Below are 17,025 nucleotides of genomic sequence, written 5' to 3'. Positions count from 1 at the left end.
GGTAATTGAAAGCAATTTCTTGGTAAATCATTTTTACTTGTTTGCTGCAATGTCGTGTAATTTGTAAGCAGTTGATGGCAAAAAGACTGGAAAAAAGTTTAAAAGAAAAGAATGTCATTCTTTCAGTGTATTAAAGGCTCTGCATGTAGATAAATTGCCTCGTCACAGTATTTTAAAGACACAGTCCGTCAAAGTTCGAAGTATTAACATATTATAACTTTGAGTTTTTAAAAGTCAGAAAAATCTCTCAGAGCTAGTGGTAGCTACTTTCTACAGCTTCACTAATGATCATTATTTTTAGGAAAACACTCGATCGGCTCAGTACAAACTTTTGAAGCTCAATTTTATAAGCAACTCACTTTCATCCTTGTATTCTGTTTTCCCTGGAAGATTGCAAAATCTGTTAATCTCACCATAAATGGATGTCCTTTATTGATCCAATTTATAGCCCAGTAGACTTCTATGCTGTCTATATATGTCATTCCTTCGTTTGAATTTTCAAAACGCAAACGCTCACTTGCAGTGTTGACTAAACACATCGTCATTCATCATCAAGAATGAAAGCGCAATAATTTCAGATTCAACAAATCAAACAACAAAACTGCATTGAAATTCAAATCTAATGGATGCTATTTGTTAGCCGTTATGAGAAAAACAAATGAAAGACAGTGATTTTTCATATTGAATTGTATGTACTAAATTGAAATTGTTCAACCCTATATTCAAATTGTATGTAGGAATAAGTTTATTATTCTTTATTTTATTGACGTATTATCTTCTGACTTCAGTATATTTTTACGTCTTGTTGATGAACATACAAAGATGTTGTAGTTTACCATTAAATTTTGGAGAATATTCACCATTTGGATGGCAAGGACTCAACTGACCAGTACAAAAATGCATATGGAAAGTTTTCAATTGGTAGCTCGTCGTCTTTATAAAGTTCAGGATGTAAATATTTGTATTGTAACGCGAGATTAAAAGCTTTTTCCTTCTCTCCATCTTATTCTACGACGTGTGTCATACGCTTTGTCTTTAACGCGGCGACGTTGGTGTGAAAAGCCGCAGTACAAAATAAAGTCTCCAAATGAAAATTTATTTCCCATTTTAACAAACTGCATGAGAATTTGACCTGATCATTGAAGTTTTCAGAATGACTTCATCGACGCATTTATGACGATGTTTAATTATCCAATTAGTGAAATCATGAGCTGATTGACCTCAAAAATTTCTTAATTAACTATTGTATAAACATTGTTGACGAATTTCGAGAAACATACGTAATATTTTTCTGAACTGTGATTCGCCCTCAAAATCAGACTTTTCGATATGCTTAGCAATTTGAAAAAATATGTCAAGCACAAAATTTAACAAACAAAAGTCCATTTGTTAAATTTCATTATATATAATTACCCGACATTGTCTAATTTCATCACACAAAATAATTAGAATGAGAATATAATTTTTTGTGCGACGTACTCTTCAACTCATCTGAGGACGACAGTTTAAAATGTAATTATCATGAAATGATAAAAATTACGATAGTTTTGCAAAGAAATGATAATATTTGACAAAAAATGGCTGAAATGAATTGGAAGGTAATGCGCATAACCTGTATATGTATAATATGACATAACTAGAGTAAAACATACAACAAAAATGTACAACGTAATCACTGCTGTCCATGAACTTCAAGTTTGGGTGAGTAGGGAGACAGTAGCTTACTTTTCCAAATTCCTAACATACCCAAAAATCATGTTTGTAGATGTAGATCGTCCAGGTTAGTAGAGTCCTGAGAAGGACTGTTGGTATTGTTGTTGACTGATGTTTCGACAACCTTAGCTGTAGTCATCTTCAGAGTCAAGGTTGTCGAAACGTCAGTCAACAACAATACCAACAATTCTTCTCATGACTCTACGAATCTGGATGATCTTCTTCCACAAACATGTTAAGATACTCGCGGCTTCAAACAATTTACTTTATATCCAAAAATTATTGTGATAATTTCCAATCAGTTAAGCAGATTTTATGTTTTGAACTCAATCGGTAAAGTATAAACAGACATCATTTCAAGCTGTTAGCCACCGATTTGATAAAGATACAGTTGCTAGACAAAACACAGGCTCAATATTAGGGACCATCTTAAAAGGCTTTTTTTAACAAAGATCGAAACAGACTGCCAAATCTATGTCATTAGCCTGTCAAAAAAAAACAGTGTCTTCCTAATTTTTGTTTGTGTTTAGTTGCCTAAATAGGCAATAAAAGCAACGTTTTGCTTCTTGTCTTTTCAAAACTTCGGTGAAACTAAAGAACATATTGGCACACCGCACAACAATTCAATATGATATTTCATGAAAAAATTATGTATTTTCATATATCTATGGTCTTTATATGTAATAATTAGTTGTATGAAGAACTTGCATAAGTTACAGTCTTTATATAAAATTGCCCCTATTTTTTCTATTATTTTCCGAATTTTCCATAGTTTTCAAAAGCTTGGGGCGGCAGTTGCTCTATTTGCTTCCTCAGCTTGAGCTGGTACGCCTATAAAATTAATTGAAGTTGTTGAACAATACTACGCAAAAGGAATCCATGGAGTGACGTCAAATTCGAGGCTAATCGGGTGGATTACAATGGTGGATTATCGCAATCTTATCTTCAAATTTCGAACAGTCTCGCTCGACCAATCAAATTACAAATTTGCTTAATTTGGCGGGGCGAAAAAAATTCGCGGCAAAGTTCGCTACATCACTGAGCACAGAGTTGTGTAATGCCTCGACCACCTAAAATGTTGTGAAAATTTACTTTAAAATCCTGTCGAGGAATAAATGTGATAGTATTGTACATCAAACTGAGGGCTGCCTGAAAATTTTTGTTGTAACGCAAGATTTTAGCACGGTTAGTTCTCAAAGATTAAAATACAACTCATGATACTTCAACTATTTGTCGACAACATGCAATTTAGTATCTCTGTATAGATTTTATACATGTGATATTTCAATCTTCAAATATCTAGTGATATAATACATTATGTGATATAGTAGTACTGTTAATGTTTGTTTCTAAGGGGAAGATACGCATTGAACGGACCGATTAACGTGTTCAAACGTTGTGAAAAGTAGAACGTGTGAACTTGTTGCCTAACTAAATGTGCACGTGTTTATTGTTAATTTCCCATCTGCCTAAGATATGACATTATTCAACTAATCATGATTTTAATGTTGATTTTCTATGTTCATGTCTATGATGTTAGATGGTGAATATATCTGGATGTAGTGTCCAAGTATTGTTGAATATAATTGAAGATACTATCTCTCTTCCTGAAGAGAAGACAGATGCTTACCTACGATTAGCAGAGTAAGATGACATGTCTGATAGAACTTTAAGTTTTCTTTCATAAGTTTGGATTGCTAACACTAGCATTTTTTATGTCATCCAATTTAGGGGTTTGGCTAAACATGAGAAAATGTTTGTGGAAGATATATGCAATATGTCATCAAAATTACTTGTTGTCTTCTCTGTAAGTTTTCTTCTAAATGTTTTTTTTTATTGCGTATGTATGTACTGCATTTTTTGGCATAATTATTCAAGAAACCGACAACCTGGAAATACCATTTGCAAGTCAATAACTTGTTTCAACTTATATAATCAGTTCATTTTTTTGCGAACAATGGAAACTAGTTATGCAGTAACACACTTTTTTCAATATAATTATAGTTCAAAGTTTATATACAGCTGAAATAAAATGCTAAATTTGACGATTTGGTAATTTTTTATTTTGCAGCAAGATATGTTTAATGAAAGAAAAGATTTATGTCAAGCAGCTCTTCAAGCTCTTGGTTATTGTGTATATCAACAACAGATAGCCAGGTTATAGATAAAGACCATTACTTTTTCTTTCAATAGCTAACTTGCTTGTTGTATTGTCCAAGTTCATAACAATAATATTTAATTATGTTCACCTAGTTCTTTTTGTGAAGAGGAAATGCAGCAGTTAATAAAAGGTATTTAATCCTTTTATGGTCCAAATTACTTTTAAATGAATATTGTTGGGTAAATTTTTCATGAAAAACAGTAAATGGTCTTAAAATTTGCTCATTGTAAAGTGTTTGATTCTGATTCTATTTGTTGAATACAGTTAATTTGGCAAACTTTTTACATTTTAGAACAACAATTTGTATATTGGGGAAATGAATTGCCAAAATAATATTTTTACTCATATTTGCAAATTCAATAACATTTATACTATTAATGACCCACAGTTATGTATGTACCACTTCTTGAAACATGTCTATTCATATATAATGTTAACAATCCTTTTTTAATACTGTTTTGTAGACCTTTGTAGTGTAATAATGATATGTGGTGATAAGAATACTTGCACTAGAGCATTGTGGGGAATAGCAAAACAACAATTACCAAGCAATGTCATTGTAAAAAAGGTTGATAAATGAGCTATGATAACTGCAATTTTTAAGTTTTTATAAAATTTATTTATTTGTTGGCAACCTGTCCATGTTGATGTTTTCCTTCTTTGTGTTGCTCTTTAAACGAAAATTTTACAATGTGAATAAAAACTATTTTGTGCCGCTACATGTTTATGGAACTGTTTTTGCAAACTCTATTTCTCCTTCCCTTTGTCAGCTTCCAATGATACTTAAAGCAATTGAACATGCTCTGTTGACATCTAAGTCAATGGCTGTAGAACATGAAGCTCTGGACGTTATGTACAGGTTATCAACACATTTTATTTTTGTATATTGGTAAATTTATGTTGTTGTTTACGTTTAATATTTTTTATAGATTAATTTCAGAGTTACCTGAGGAAAGTATTGTGTCTACAGCTTGTCAGTGGAGCAAACTGGTTTATACATCACTGATTAGTACAGCTCATAGAGTGAGTTTCAATATTAGGAATGTTTTTGAATGATTTGCAAGAGAGAATGAACAATGTAAATGAAGATATAGAATAGAGAGAACCAACCAACTCTCAATAAATTACTGCTCAAACAGACATGGACAATTTCATTCAAACATTCTTTTATTACCTACAAAATTGACCAGAAATTCTTTCCTTCCCAAGTATCTTATCAATTGTCACCATTGCATTTAATCCGTTTTTCATCCTGCACAAAACCTTTTGCCTTAATTGTTTATTTTAAGGTACGGGAAAGGGCTCTTGAAGTTTTAGAACTTGGTCTTAAGCAAATAATCCAAGCTCAAAAGGAAGTTGTAATTCAGTTATTAATAGACCTTAAAGGAGTAAGTTGAATGCACATGCTAGTCACATGTATAAATGCAGTTAACGTAATTTGTTTAGAAAGCATGCTGTAAGTTCTGTCTTTATAGGGTATGCTTTCCCAGCTTGCAAATTTATTCTCTGGAAAGAGAGAACTATTTGTGTTAAGAACTTGGGGTATTTTGGTCACCATCCTTGGTGAGGTAAGCCTTTAACTAACTAGGAGTCATTGTTTTTTAATTTTCTGTGTTACTATGTTAACCGATTTAATTTAGAGCTTACACAAAGGTGGTAATTTTATAAATGATATGTTAAAGATTCCTGAACAGGTAAATACTTTTTCATTCACTAATTGCTCATTTCTAAGGTTGTTGAACTGCATACATGACCACAAAAAGCGCAATTTCTCTTTTGTGGAATCGATAAATTTACTTTCAAACCATAACAGTTTCGCAAAAAGACGTTACGTTTAAGCCTCTACCATTTATTAATACAAAAATGAATGTGCTATGTATCAAAATATAAATTCCGACGAGAAATCAACTTTCGAGGAGATCATTCATTTGATGCGGCTTCTCAAATGCTCTAGTGACGCTGGGCTGCTATGGTTTTCTTGTGTTTTCTATGTGTTTGACAAAACTAGGACAACTAAATAATTTTTGTAAGCCATGGAGACTGGATTACTTCATTTTCTTCTTCATCAAGACAGACGATACAGTGATAATAGAATGTCACACTTGTGTTAAAGTTTACAGGTCTTTCACATTGTTGTTAACTGTGTTTTTTAGTATTTTCGAATTTTCATTTTCATCAACATGGCATATCGGTGTACACGTGCATACAACAACGTTTTACAAGTTTGTAAATGTTTTATTAACGTTGACTCAATTCACTGTTGTTTTCAGGGTTTTAGATCATCGTTGCCTGTTGTTCAAACAAAAAGCTATAGTGTGTGGATATGTTTAATTGATAATTTCGCTATTTCACCCGGTAATTGACATCTTTACTTGGTTACGTTGTGTGTTTTTTATGTTTTTCCCGTGTATGAGTTTGTTTGAGTTCTTTATGTTTTCACACATAAATATTATATAGCGAATAATACATAGGTTATGTGTAATTATTAATATTTTATTGATATCACTTTTGTAAGTCCCTTTTTCTTGTATTTTCATTGGTTGAGAGCGTTCAATGTACCTGATGACGATAAGGAAATTAATTTTTCTTTTTCAGAGAACAATAAAATGTTTTTGTTGATATTTTTATATGAAAACAATTGCATTTTTATAGTGTTCATTTTATGTCATATTGTAGCATACATAGGATCAGCGAAAAGGATCAAACTTTTAATGTTGCCTTTGTTGGTAAGTTTTCTTTGAACATCGATGTATACTTTTTCATCTCATCCCTTCCTGTACTTCTCACATTTTAACTTCCTCTTTATTTCTTCAAAACATTACAGTTTTTTAAATCACAGTTTTTGGCATCTTTCGTCCAGCTGATTAAATATGTTTATATCTTCATGGTTTAGAAATCAAGTAGTTTTATAAACGAAGATGTCGAGTGCAGTCGTCTTCAAACCTGGTGGCATTTAATCTGCTCCATTAAACCTGAATATTATTGCAAAACATCCATATTTTGTGAGGTAAGCATTCCATGTTTATCTGCTGTAACATTTTGTGTTGTAAAAAAAACGTTGCTACGACTCTAGTTTTTTATAGAAATATGTTTCATTTTGTTTTTTGTGCAGTTGCGTTAAAATCTTGTACTATACTTTGTTTGCTTGTTTTTATATCGTGAACAACGTGTTTTCAACAGATATGTCTTCCATTACTACAATATTTCTTCAATGTTGAAAATATTCCTTCCTCCATTTCTGGACACCACAAAGAAGCAATGACGGAACTAGTACTGCCAGTGACACCAGTATCGCGGGCGTCTCTTGCCACGCCATCTTCATGTAAGTCAGGCGATACTCCAAGGAGAAAGAAAATGATATTTAATTCAAGCAAATTTGACAAAAATTTTGTGAAGAAAATCATGACGCTGGGCTGTGAGATGTTTCATGAATTACTCGTTGCAAACACAGAAAGAATACAAAACGGAAATTATTTAACTGGTACGTACGTCATGATTTCTTACTATAAGGGGACATTTGTTTTCAAAGCATTTGGGATACTCTTCCCGATGCTCGCAAGTTTATTTGTCTTTGAAACTTGAAAGCTGGTCCATAATCTAAAAGGAACTCGTATTTGTTTTTGCTACATGAAGTATTAACAGGGCTTGTAAATGCAAGTGCAAAATGATTTATTCATTCATGTTTTAGAGCATATATTTGAGCCGATAATGACCAGCGGTTTATTTAATGACAATCTTCATTTCTTCCTGAGTACCATGAAGGCTGTTTTTTGTTGTGGAGAGTTAGTCAACGGTAAGTATTTTTATGTGCGTATTTGTACCGTGTAATTGACAGGTATTTTGTGATCCGTATTTTGTAAACGACCTCAAAGTTTTCTATGAAAAAAGCAACTATTTAAAAAAATGATTTACTTTTATTGCAGCTGATGTTCAGTTAGTATTGTGGAAAAATCTTGTGGATCGTATCATTCTTTTAATTGAAAATGGTGAACCAAAATATGTGGATGACGTTATTTCATCGTTGTTTCTAACTATAAATGATGTCATTTCATCTTCATTGTTGTCTTCATCGGTTGTTTTAGTGAGTTTTATTCATTCATAAAATGCAAAATGTAGTTGTTTTTCAAGTAACCATTACTTGTCATCCTCTTTTCAGAAGTTCCTTGATACTCTAACAGCAATTCCAGTCAAGTATTTGGTGCATTCATTTGAAAATCTTACAGCATGTTGTAATGAGGGAAAGCCAATTTTTCAACTTACTGATGTCTTGTTTAAGCAGTTATCTCACTTTAAAGAATCTTACATTGATGAGAGGTATTTCAATGTGTAATACTTTGTTATTTTATTTTTAACTTGTCCACACGTGGTCCACGTGGTCCACGTGGTCACGTGGTCCATACGTGGTCCACACGTGGTACGTACGTGGAAGTAGAAAAGCCATCATGCGTAATTAAGAAAGCTGAAGAATTTCTCAATTTTCATCTTCCTAGATTTCATGTTGTGTTTGAGAAACTGGTGGACTTATCATTTGAAGATCCTTTTGGAAAATTGAAGACAGTTCATAAGATTTGGGGGATTCTTGAAGATTTAGCATCGTAAGTTTTGTTGCTTTTGAGTATTGTTCTTCGGATATTGTTATTTCACCCAAGCTCTGTATAGCACGCTGGGGTTTTTTGTATACAGAAATTTACGTTTATATTTTTATATAGAGAAATTTATGGTTTTTCACAGAAATTTTGTTTATATTTTACGAGCAAAATTGTTTTTTCAGATTTCAGCTTTTTACGATAGCTTTTCTCATGTTTGTATGGACAAAAATCATTCAAGATCAATAACTATTTAAACTTGTGTTTGTAGTGAGATTTCAAAAGTTGAAGATCTCTGGCGATTTTGGAGTAAAGTGACTGATTCAGTTTCTGAATGCGTATCCAAGGTAATGATGATAAGACTGTCATTTTGTTACTTGTGCAACTTTGTATATAACTGGGGAGGGAAGAGTTAAATTGATTCATAAAACATAGTAAGTTTTGTGTTTTCATGCACATGAACGATCAATGCAATCATAAGCAGCATTCTACCAAATCTATCCGAAAACAACAAAAACATTTTGAAATAACAGTACTTAATACTTTTAACTTTTAGACTTCAGATGTAAATGAAGGAGACTCGTTGGATCCTAAATTCACTTTGATGGTCTTGTTGTTAAACTTCCCTTTTAAATGTTTATTTAATGGTGGATTACCATTGGTGTGTGAAAATTTTGTACAAATGCTAATTGAATTTTTCGGCTTTTTGTCTTTTATGTTTATAATAAACAAGTTTTGACTTGTGGAAGCTTAAAGCCTTAAACGTTTGCAGACGTTATAGGAGAAGCTTTATTACAAGAGTTCATACGTTAGTTAACTTTCCTGACAAAAGGCAACATTCGTTTTGTCTTATTTCGTATTTTAGGTGACAATAAAGGAGTTGGATTGTGACTTAGCTGATTTTTATCGGCTAGTTTCTCGTTGTGTTTCTGTTATTCCTTCTGCTGAACACAATATTTTTATTGAAGAAATATCGAAGGTTCTCTTAAGCGAAGTTTCTGTGGAGAGATGTCAGGTACGTATTTGAAAGAGACGATGGTCTATAAGGCAAGCATTACTGAAACTCTATAATTTCATTTATGCTTTTAGAAAATGAAATTTCTTGATAGTGTAAGCAGTTTTACGAACGTTATGATTGACAGTATTGATTTTTCAAGTCAAAATAACTTGACGTCACCTTTGTCATGTTCGCGGGGTTTTCTTACACCGAGCGGTAGTTTTGCAAAGAAACTTGAAAGTCCACTAGGAAATCTCAAGAGTGTCGTCACATTGTGTTGTAAAATGTTGAGTTTGTCCTACAAATTTGATGAGGTAAGTTGAAATAATCGTTTATCAGCTATTTTATCTGTAATTAACTTCTACCCGGGATTTTTCAAAGGTTTTATGGTTTGTCTTTTTATTTGCGTTGTTTGTTTCACACAAATTTCTAAAAAAATGATGGAAAGAATAAGAAAAAGTCAATGAATAAAGATAATCGCAAAGTGAAGGGTTTAACGACTGAACACAGGGATTAAATAGGGAGGGAGGGAAATGAGTGTGGTAAGAGTAGACGAAACAAAAGAATAATTATTAGAAATTTAACAATAAATTGAGGTAGAGGGAATACTAAGAATAGAGGATAAGATTGTTAAACTTAGTAAATAAAGGGATTTACAATTTTTGGTCATGATGCAAAGAAGATTTTGCTATCATATATTTTAGGGATTGTGTATAGTCATAAATGGCGATTTTAATGTTTTGTTTCAGGACTGTAAGAGATCAGTGACTGTATCACCAGCTGTGGTTACTATATGTACATCTTTGTCAATGCTTTTTTCCAACTTAAATGATCCTAAACAAATCAAGTCTATCATCGCTGCTCTATCTCCTTCACTTTGTTCGTTTATTGTAAATGTGCATTGCACAAGGTGCGTAAATAAAGCTTTAAAGATAGTTGTTGACAAAATTTGTTCAATTTCATCAATTTTTCTTCTTTTTCAGCCCTTCGGAGTTCCGCTCAAGCGATAAAAAATTCAACAATGCCAAATACTTGTTAAAAGTATGAATTGATGTGACTTCCACCTTTGTACAACTCGTGCTATTATTGTTTTGTATTTGTGGAAATGTTATAATATTTGTGTTTCAGGTTGAGAAATTATGGTCTGATATCTATTGTGTTTGCAAAGTCGTTATAAAGCTGATTATGACTCCTCCCTCCTTGAAACGATGAGTGATCTTCTTGTAAGTGATTATTTGCCAGGCAACTTTACACTATTGTTGCAAGTGTAGAGCGATTAGTATGAAAGGAATATCAAACTACATCAACTTTTTTTGGGTTGGGTGTCCGATATTTTTGTATATAAACTCAATAAGTAAAGGCAAAGTAGCCAATAACAATCATAGACGTTACACCGTGAACAGAAAGAAAATTAGTTTCCTGTAAACTGTTGGTAACAAGTGGTTATTTAGATAATTAGATTATAGCTTGTGTGTAAGTTTTATTGAAAATCTTTATCTACCATAAAGTCAATGGATGTTTGCCTCGTGATAAGATGAAATGGAAGAAATTAATGAAACATTTTACTTTGGATTGAAATTGCGAGACAAAAGACTGTTTTTTTAAACTTTGCTCTACCCTTGCATCCTTAGTCTAAAGTAATATCTTCAGTAGCCATAAAATGGCTTCAAGATTTATGCTAATGTTATATCGTTTGTATTTTTTCATCTGTACAACTGCACATGTTTTGTCAGGAATGTACTTTATGTCATCAACGGCAACAATTTAAAAATCAAACTATTGTTTTCTGGAATGCAACATTTGGTCAAGTAAAACATCTTTCCTATCCAGATTCATTGAGGTCAGTGCATAGTCAGTTTTGTCAGTTTGAAAGTATTATTTTTATCTATTTAAACATTTCAAGAAGTTTTTGTAACCTATTTCTTTTATTTTGTATTAGTGATGTTTTGAGAAAAGTAAGTGAGAAGAATCAACTTTCTTTGCCTGGCTGGCAGAAGTCATCGAGTCATTCATTTGCATTTGAAGATGTGAGTTTTGTTGCATGACGTAAGAAATAATTTTACACGATCAAGTTTTGTTCTGTCTCTAATGAACGTCTGACGTGAGAAATTTGCCAAGATTTTCCAGTATTACTATTACACTAGACGTAAATAAATCATCACTGAAATATAATCTTGAATAAGCAACCCTAACCCTACCAACCATTGCAAGGGTTTGTCATTCTTATTCAACGCAAAAATAAAAATACTGACTTGTTGTATTGTTGTTATGTAGTCTGAAGAAATAACCACAAACGATAGCATTTCTGCGCAAGCACGATGCTTGCCTAAAACAAGTTTTGATCCTTTGTCTCCAGAAAAATTGAAAGGAAGTTTTCTTTTTAAAAGTATCAGTGCTAGCAAACCAGAGGTGAAAATGAAATTTTATTAACATAAATTTTTAAATGTTTCGTAGTAGCTTTAAGTATGGTAACAGTGGCGACTGTTGTACTTATTTTTGTGGTACTCTCGACCTGTTATCAATTGAATACAGAGGTGCTGGCTAAGGGGGGGGCACTGCACACCCCCACACCCTCCAATATTTCTCATACTAAGGTCTTTGTATGTGTACATTGAAAATGTCAGTCGTATAAAATAATGCTTAATATATTTAAGTGACAGTTTTGTGGTGTTTTACTCCCTTTTCCTCCAAGATGAAATCAAGCCACTGATTTGGCAGCATGCAAGATCCTTTTCATAATATTTCATTTATTGGTATTTAACATATTGTTTTAATAACTTTTTCTCCAGCATACTTCACCAGAAAACAAAAGAAAGTTTCCTGGTAATTTTAATGCCAGACGTAAACTACCTTTGCCATTAGATTCTCTAAAGGATAAGGTGAGTTTCTTGTTTTTGAAGTGAATCTTTGAGCGAGAACTTTATAATGCATAACTTGCAAAGTTTGTTCCATAAGATGTTGTTTAGTTTGTGTTAACTAATGACTTTCTTGAAAAATCATCTCTACATGTAAAATTTATTTTCATTTTTAAAAATAACTCTTCGAAAGTTGTAGAGGGTCAAAATTATTAAATTTTTTAGGATTTCGTTGTAATTGCGCCGTCACCAAAGAAAAAAAGATTGTTGACTGAACATCAAAAGGAAGTTAAAAATCAGAAAAAGCTAGAAAGGTTTGTCATATGTCATGTACAGTTTTGTAATTTTGAGTTTTTAGATGAACTGTCATTATTTTAAGTACTTACTTTTACATTATTACTTAGTAAGGTCTTTCAACTTGCGTTATGTAGTGGATATCCTGCGCTGTATAGCACGATTGACCAATCTCAAGATGGAACTCAATTTAATGAGTGGAGTGAATACTCTTTGAATCAATGTGATATGTATGTTCTTTTGTTGTTTTTCGCAAAATGATTTTTTTTGTTGATAAATGCTTTTCATTGAAATTTTAATTTACCGAGTTTTTTTGTTCAAATTTTTTTCAGGGAGACAAAAGGAGACAACCCAGCGAAAGGTTGGTATAAATCAACTTTATTTCATGTAAATTCAACCAATGTTATAAAAATACGTAGATGTGTAATAGAATTTACTGTGTTCCGCCATATATAAACTGAATATATTTTTGTATTTTATAATTTTTAATTTTTCTTCATCGCGTGATTCTCTAGTGATCAACGATGGAAGTAACATTGAAAAAACCCCTAAAAAACAAGCGTCCAAGAACTACATTCAACCCATAAAAGAGATGCTTGGCGATGAAAAAAATGAAGAAAATACATTTTCACCGTCTATTTTAAATTGTTTTGTATCATCAAAAGATGGTGATTTCATTCTTCAAGCCAAGGAGGTTAACAAAACACTCACTATTGAGTCAAAACATATCAGTGAAGATAAAGACGTAGGACCAAAAAACAGTCGTAATTCTGATATTAACAAAGTGGATGATGATGAACTTATACCACCATCTCAAAATACACCAAGCCCATTCACTAAACAAAGGAACGATAAGTCGACAGAAAACAGTTCAAAATATGATACCATTAAGAAAGAAACACATTTTATTTTAGATGATGTCAGTTCTGAGGAAACTAGATCAACAACTAAAATATCTCCAGTATCTAGTCGCACTCGTTATAGGAAAAAACCGACTCCTTACAAACAGCGAAATAAAAAACATGGGACAAGTTTAACAAATACAAAATCGACAACATTCTCGCCGTGGGATGAATGTTGTAATGATCAATTGTCTACAACGATCGAAGATTCGTTTGTTTTTGAAAATTTTTCAACAAAAGAACGTGCTGTCACTGATCTTAAAAAAGTGTCGAGCATTAATAACTCGACTGTTAACAGTACATATCATTGTGGTGAAGTTGAAAACAAAAGCGCACAGATGGACTCGGAAGAATTTTCGGATCACCAAATGGACGATACCCAAATAATACAGAAAGACGAGATTCTTAACATCAATAAACCTTCTGATGATATCATAATGGAAAACGAATCAGTTGGAAACAAGCCATCGTGTTCAATTTCAGGATCTGTTAAGTTCGTTCAAAGCATTCCTTCGACAACAGGTAGACATTTTGACCAATTTTATCGTTCCGTCGTCTCTCCGGCTTCTTCACCGACCACTGGAATTTTGAAAAAAAGTCGAGGGAAGTCTGAAACACCTTCTCCCCCTGGACAGGTAAGAGCCTTTGCAGTCTTATCTCTTCGTTTATCATTTTCCGGGGGGTTCACCCCAATAATGTCGGTAATGACATTTGAGTTTAGATTATCGTACGTTGTTTACCTGAATTATATTTATATTTAGACACGCCGTGTTTCGTTTGCATTCCCGATTATTGATGAAAAGATTGATATTAACGAAGAAAGTACAACGGAAACAAACAATTTCACTCTAATCAAATCAGCAAATATGGTATTCTTATTAATTCTTCGTTTCAATTGTTATGAATCTATTTAATGCAATATATTGAAGCCTACCTTTCGTGCCTTGATTTCTTTTTTTCTTAGATATTTTCTCACTTGTCTTTCTACTGTCGTTTCAACACTCTTCTTCTACTGTCATCTTTACAATCTCTCTTCCCTTCCACTGTCAACTTTACAATCTCCCACCTTCCACCATCTTCAATCTCCTTCCATCTTCCATCTTCCATCTTCCATCTTTCCACCATCTTCCTTCCACTCCATCTTCCTCCCACCTTCCATCTTCAATCTCCCACCTTCCACTGCCATCTTTACAATCTCCCACCTTCTACTTTCATCTTTACAATCTTCGTTATATTAAAAGCTATTTCAACTTTTTGCCAGATTTTATCAACCCCATTATCAGATCATGATGACTGTGTCTATCCAGAATTGGTTGAGTGCAGTACTCCTGTAGAACAAATTTTGCCATCACTTGCAACCTCCAGATTTATTCGTGGTCTGGGTCATGTTGTACATGCACAAAACATTCGGACTGTTGGTAATCTATCATCTCTTACCAAGCAGCAAGTTGAGAAATTGCCCATTCGTTCTCCTAAAGTCTCAACTCTTCGTCGAGTTCTAAGATGTTTTCATGAAAATCGTCTTCCAAAATGCGCCAAAAGCAATCACCTACGAGGTACTTTGATTTTCTCTTATTAAAGGGATCTTTGAGACAACAAATCTTTGGGGGGCAAAGGGTCAATAGGCAAAACATTGAAAACCAAGTGAACTTTTTTAATCCTCCTGTGCAAATACGTACACGCTAAACATAATATGATATCGTTCGTATTTCAGCACTGGAATTTTGTAGTCGTCTGTAGGTTGTTACATTAACAATAAAGTAAAGTTTTGGCAAGAAAAGTTGCTTAAGGCACCTTATAATGTGTTTTTGTTGTAGCAATAAAAGAGATCCCTGATGACGTGAAGAATGACGCATTTGATGTTTCTGAGAAAAGTGTAGCACCCAATGACTCTTGTGCTTTAAATGACGAAGAACCAGTAGGATATACAGTCCCTGCTACTCCTTCGAGCTCTTGCAATTTTTCTGATAAACCTGAAACTCCAAGACGATCTTCTCTTGTGATTCCGACGACATTATTTAAAATTAAGTCAGAGATTACGAATGAAATCGTTTGTGGCCGTGATTGTGAGATGAATAATCAATCAGAAAGTCCAAATAACCAAAAGAGCAAAAACCAGCCTGCAGTTGTAATGTGTAGAGATGACCAAGTAAAGATTGAATCTGAAACATTTACTGAAAATGAAAAAGTTGATTGTATTGATGAAGTTGAGGTTCGGGAAAGTTTTCTTACGGTAAAAGATAACATGAAGTACAGTGCAGATGGTGCCGGGATAATGAAGGAACAACATGAAATTGATGATAATTGTGAATTTGGGAGAGTCACTTCTGCTAAGGGAGATACTGCGGATGAAATAGACAATTCAATTGACGATGTTCATTTAGAAATTGACAAAGTTGATAAAATTAATATTGACAGAGGTGTTGAAACTAAAAGTGACCTTCACGGAGTAACTGTTAATGCCAGAATCTGTACTGAAGAAAAGACGCCTGAATTACTTAAAACTAACATCCTGTCTGCAGGTGATATTTTCAGACAGGTCGATCAGGATATTACGATGGTAAATAAATGTAACAACGATGACAGGAATTCTTCAATTCCAAAGAAAAGTTGTCATGAAACTGTTTTTTCGTACAATGAGATTTCAAATGATTTTGTTTCATGCAGTTCCCTGGATGCTCTGAACAAACTACCGTTGGATGAGTTATTTTTGATACAAGAAAGGTTGATGACTATGTTAACTAACACCAATGATGCTATTCGCTTAAAATATAAGTTAATGAAAGATTAGAAGCAGCGACGAACAATACAAACGCTTATATTTTATTTTTATTGGTTGCTTTATTTTTTAAAATAGAACATATATTTTCAGTTTTATTGCGGAAGCAACTTATGATTACTTTGATATTTGATGAAAATTGTATTTTCTTGATCTCATGATTTCTTCATTTACAAGTAACACGGTTCGTTCAGTCATACATTCTGTCGTTGATTTTTGTTATTAAGAAATTACTGATAAACGTCAAGTGAATGGCCCATCACACAATTCAATAGTATAACAATAACATACAATAAACTCAACGGTTGTGGACAAAGTGTGATTTTACTGGCCTGTCAAATAATACCAATTATGATAAATGGATGAGCTGTAAAACTCAATGTTCTCGTGTTAAAATTAATCTATGAAATTAAGGTTAATTCAAATTACAAATCAAAAAAATAATGTTTGTTTGAAACTTTCCACCTTCATTGAATTTTTGGTTATATTCGTCAGCAATGCTCATCGTTCACTATAGATTCCTAGGATATTCATTTTTCTTTGTTTTATCTTTCAAGCAGAACAACTTTTGGTTATAACAATTGTAACAGTTAAAAGTAATCATTCCGTCAAATATCAAAATAAGTTGATGAAAGTTGACTACATTTGTCTTGTCAATGTTACCACACGTAGTAAACCAAATATCACCTGCAACTTTGTCTTTTGGATGTAATTTTTTTTGTGTGAAAAGAGGCAAGT

General features: G+C 32.9%; 1 protein-coding gene and 1 long non-coding RNA gene across 3 annotated transcripts; one reads left to right on the top strand and one right to left on the bottom strand.

The window, feature by feature from the left end:
- The first annotated feature begins 2,752 nt into the window (after nt 1-2,752).
- On the top strand, nt 2,753-16,731 carry LOC124452195 (telomere-associated protein RIF1-like). Of its 2 annotated transcripts, XM_047002873.1 has the most exons (29): nt 2,753-2,898; nt 3,254-3,357; nt 3,445-3,520; nt 3,785-3,870; nt 3,967-4,004; nt 4,339-4,442; nt 4,645-4,733; nt 4,804-4,897; nt 5,164-5,262; nt 5,350-5,442; nt 5,515-5,568; nt 6,145-6,229; nt 6,551-6,600; nt 6,768-6,881; nt 7,055-7,355; nt 7,563-7,667; nt 7,798-7,955; nt 8,031-8,188; nt 8,365-8,469; nt 8,732-8,807; nt 9,017-9,121; nt 9,326-9,475; nt 9,550-9,771; nt 10,207-10,367; nt 10,441-10,498; nt 10,586-10,680; nt 11,191-11,297; nt 11,397-11,484; nt 11,732-11,787. In XM_047002873.1, exons 2-26 carry the CDS (start codon nt 3,254-3,256, stop codon nt 10,667-10,669), a joined length of 2,769 nt encoding a protein of 922 aa, XP_046858829.1. In that variant the 5' UTR covers nt 2,753-2,898; the 3' UTR covers nt 10,670-10,680; nt 11,191-11,297; nt 11,397-11,484; nt 11,732-11,787. The 2 variants fall into 2 exon arrangements, with proteins under 2 accessions (XP_046858829.1, XP_046858763.1); XM_047002807.1 differs by lacking the exons at nt 2,753-2,898; nt 3,254-3,357; nt 3,445-3,520; ... (18 more) ...; nt 9,326-9,475; nt 9,550-9,771 and adding exons at nt 12,247-12,336; nt 12,538-12,626; nt 12,744-12,836; ... (3 more) ...; nt 14,770-15,064; nt 15,326-16,731 and having other exon boundaries at nt 10,246-10,367; nt 11,732-11,866.
- Nucleotides 14,529-14,739, bottom strand: LOC124452705. The gene is made up of 2 exons (XR_006950858.1): nt 14,682-14,739; nt 14,529-14,574 (listed from the first exon to the last, which is right to left on the bottom strand). It is a non-coding gene; the product is annotated as an uncharacterized LOC124452705 (long non-coding RNA).
- Nucleotides 16,732-17,025: the final 294 nt, after the last annotated feature.

Source organism: Xenia sp. Carnegie-2017, unplaced genomic scaffold (genome assembly GCF_021976095.1).
Source record: "Xenia sp. Carnegie-2017 unplaced genomic scaffold, XeniaSp_v1 HiC_scaffold_1, whole genome shotgun sequence".
NCBI classification, from domain to species: domain Eukaryota; kingdom Metazoa; phylum Cnidaria; class Anthozoa; order Malacalcyonacea; family Xeniidae; genus Xenia; species Xenia sp. Carnegie-2017.
This window is presented reverse-complemented; position numbering and strand designations above follow the sequence as displayed.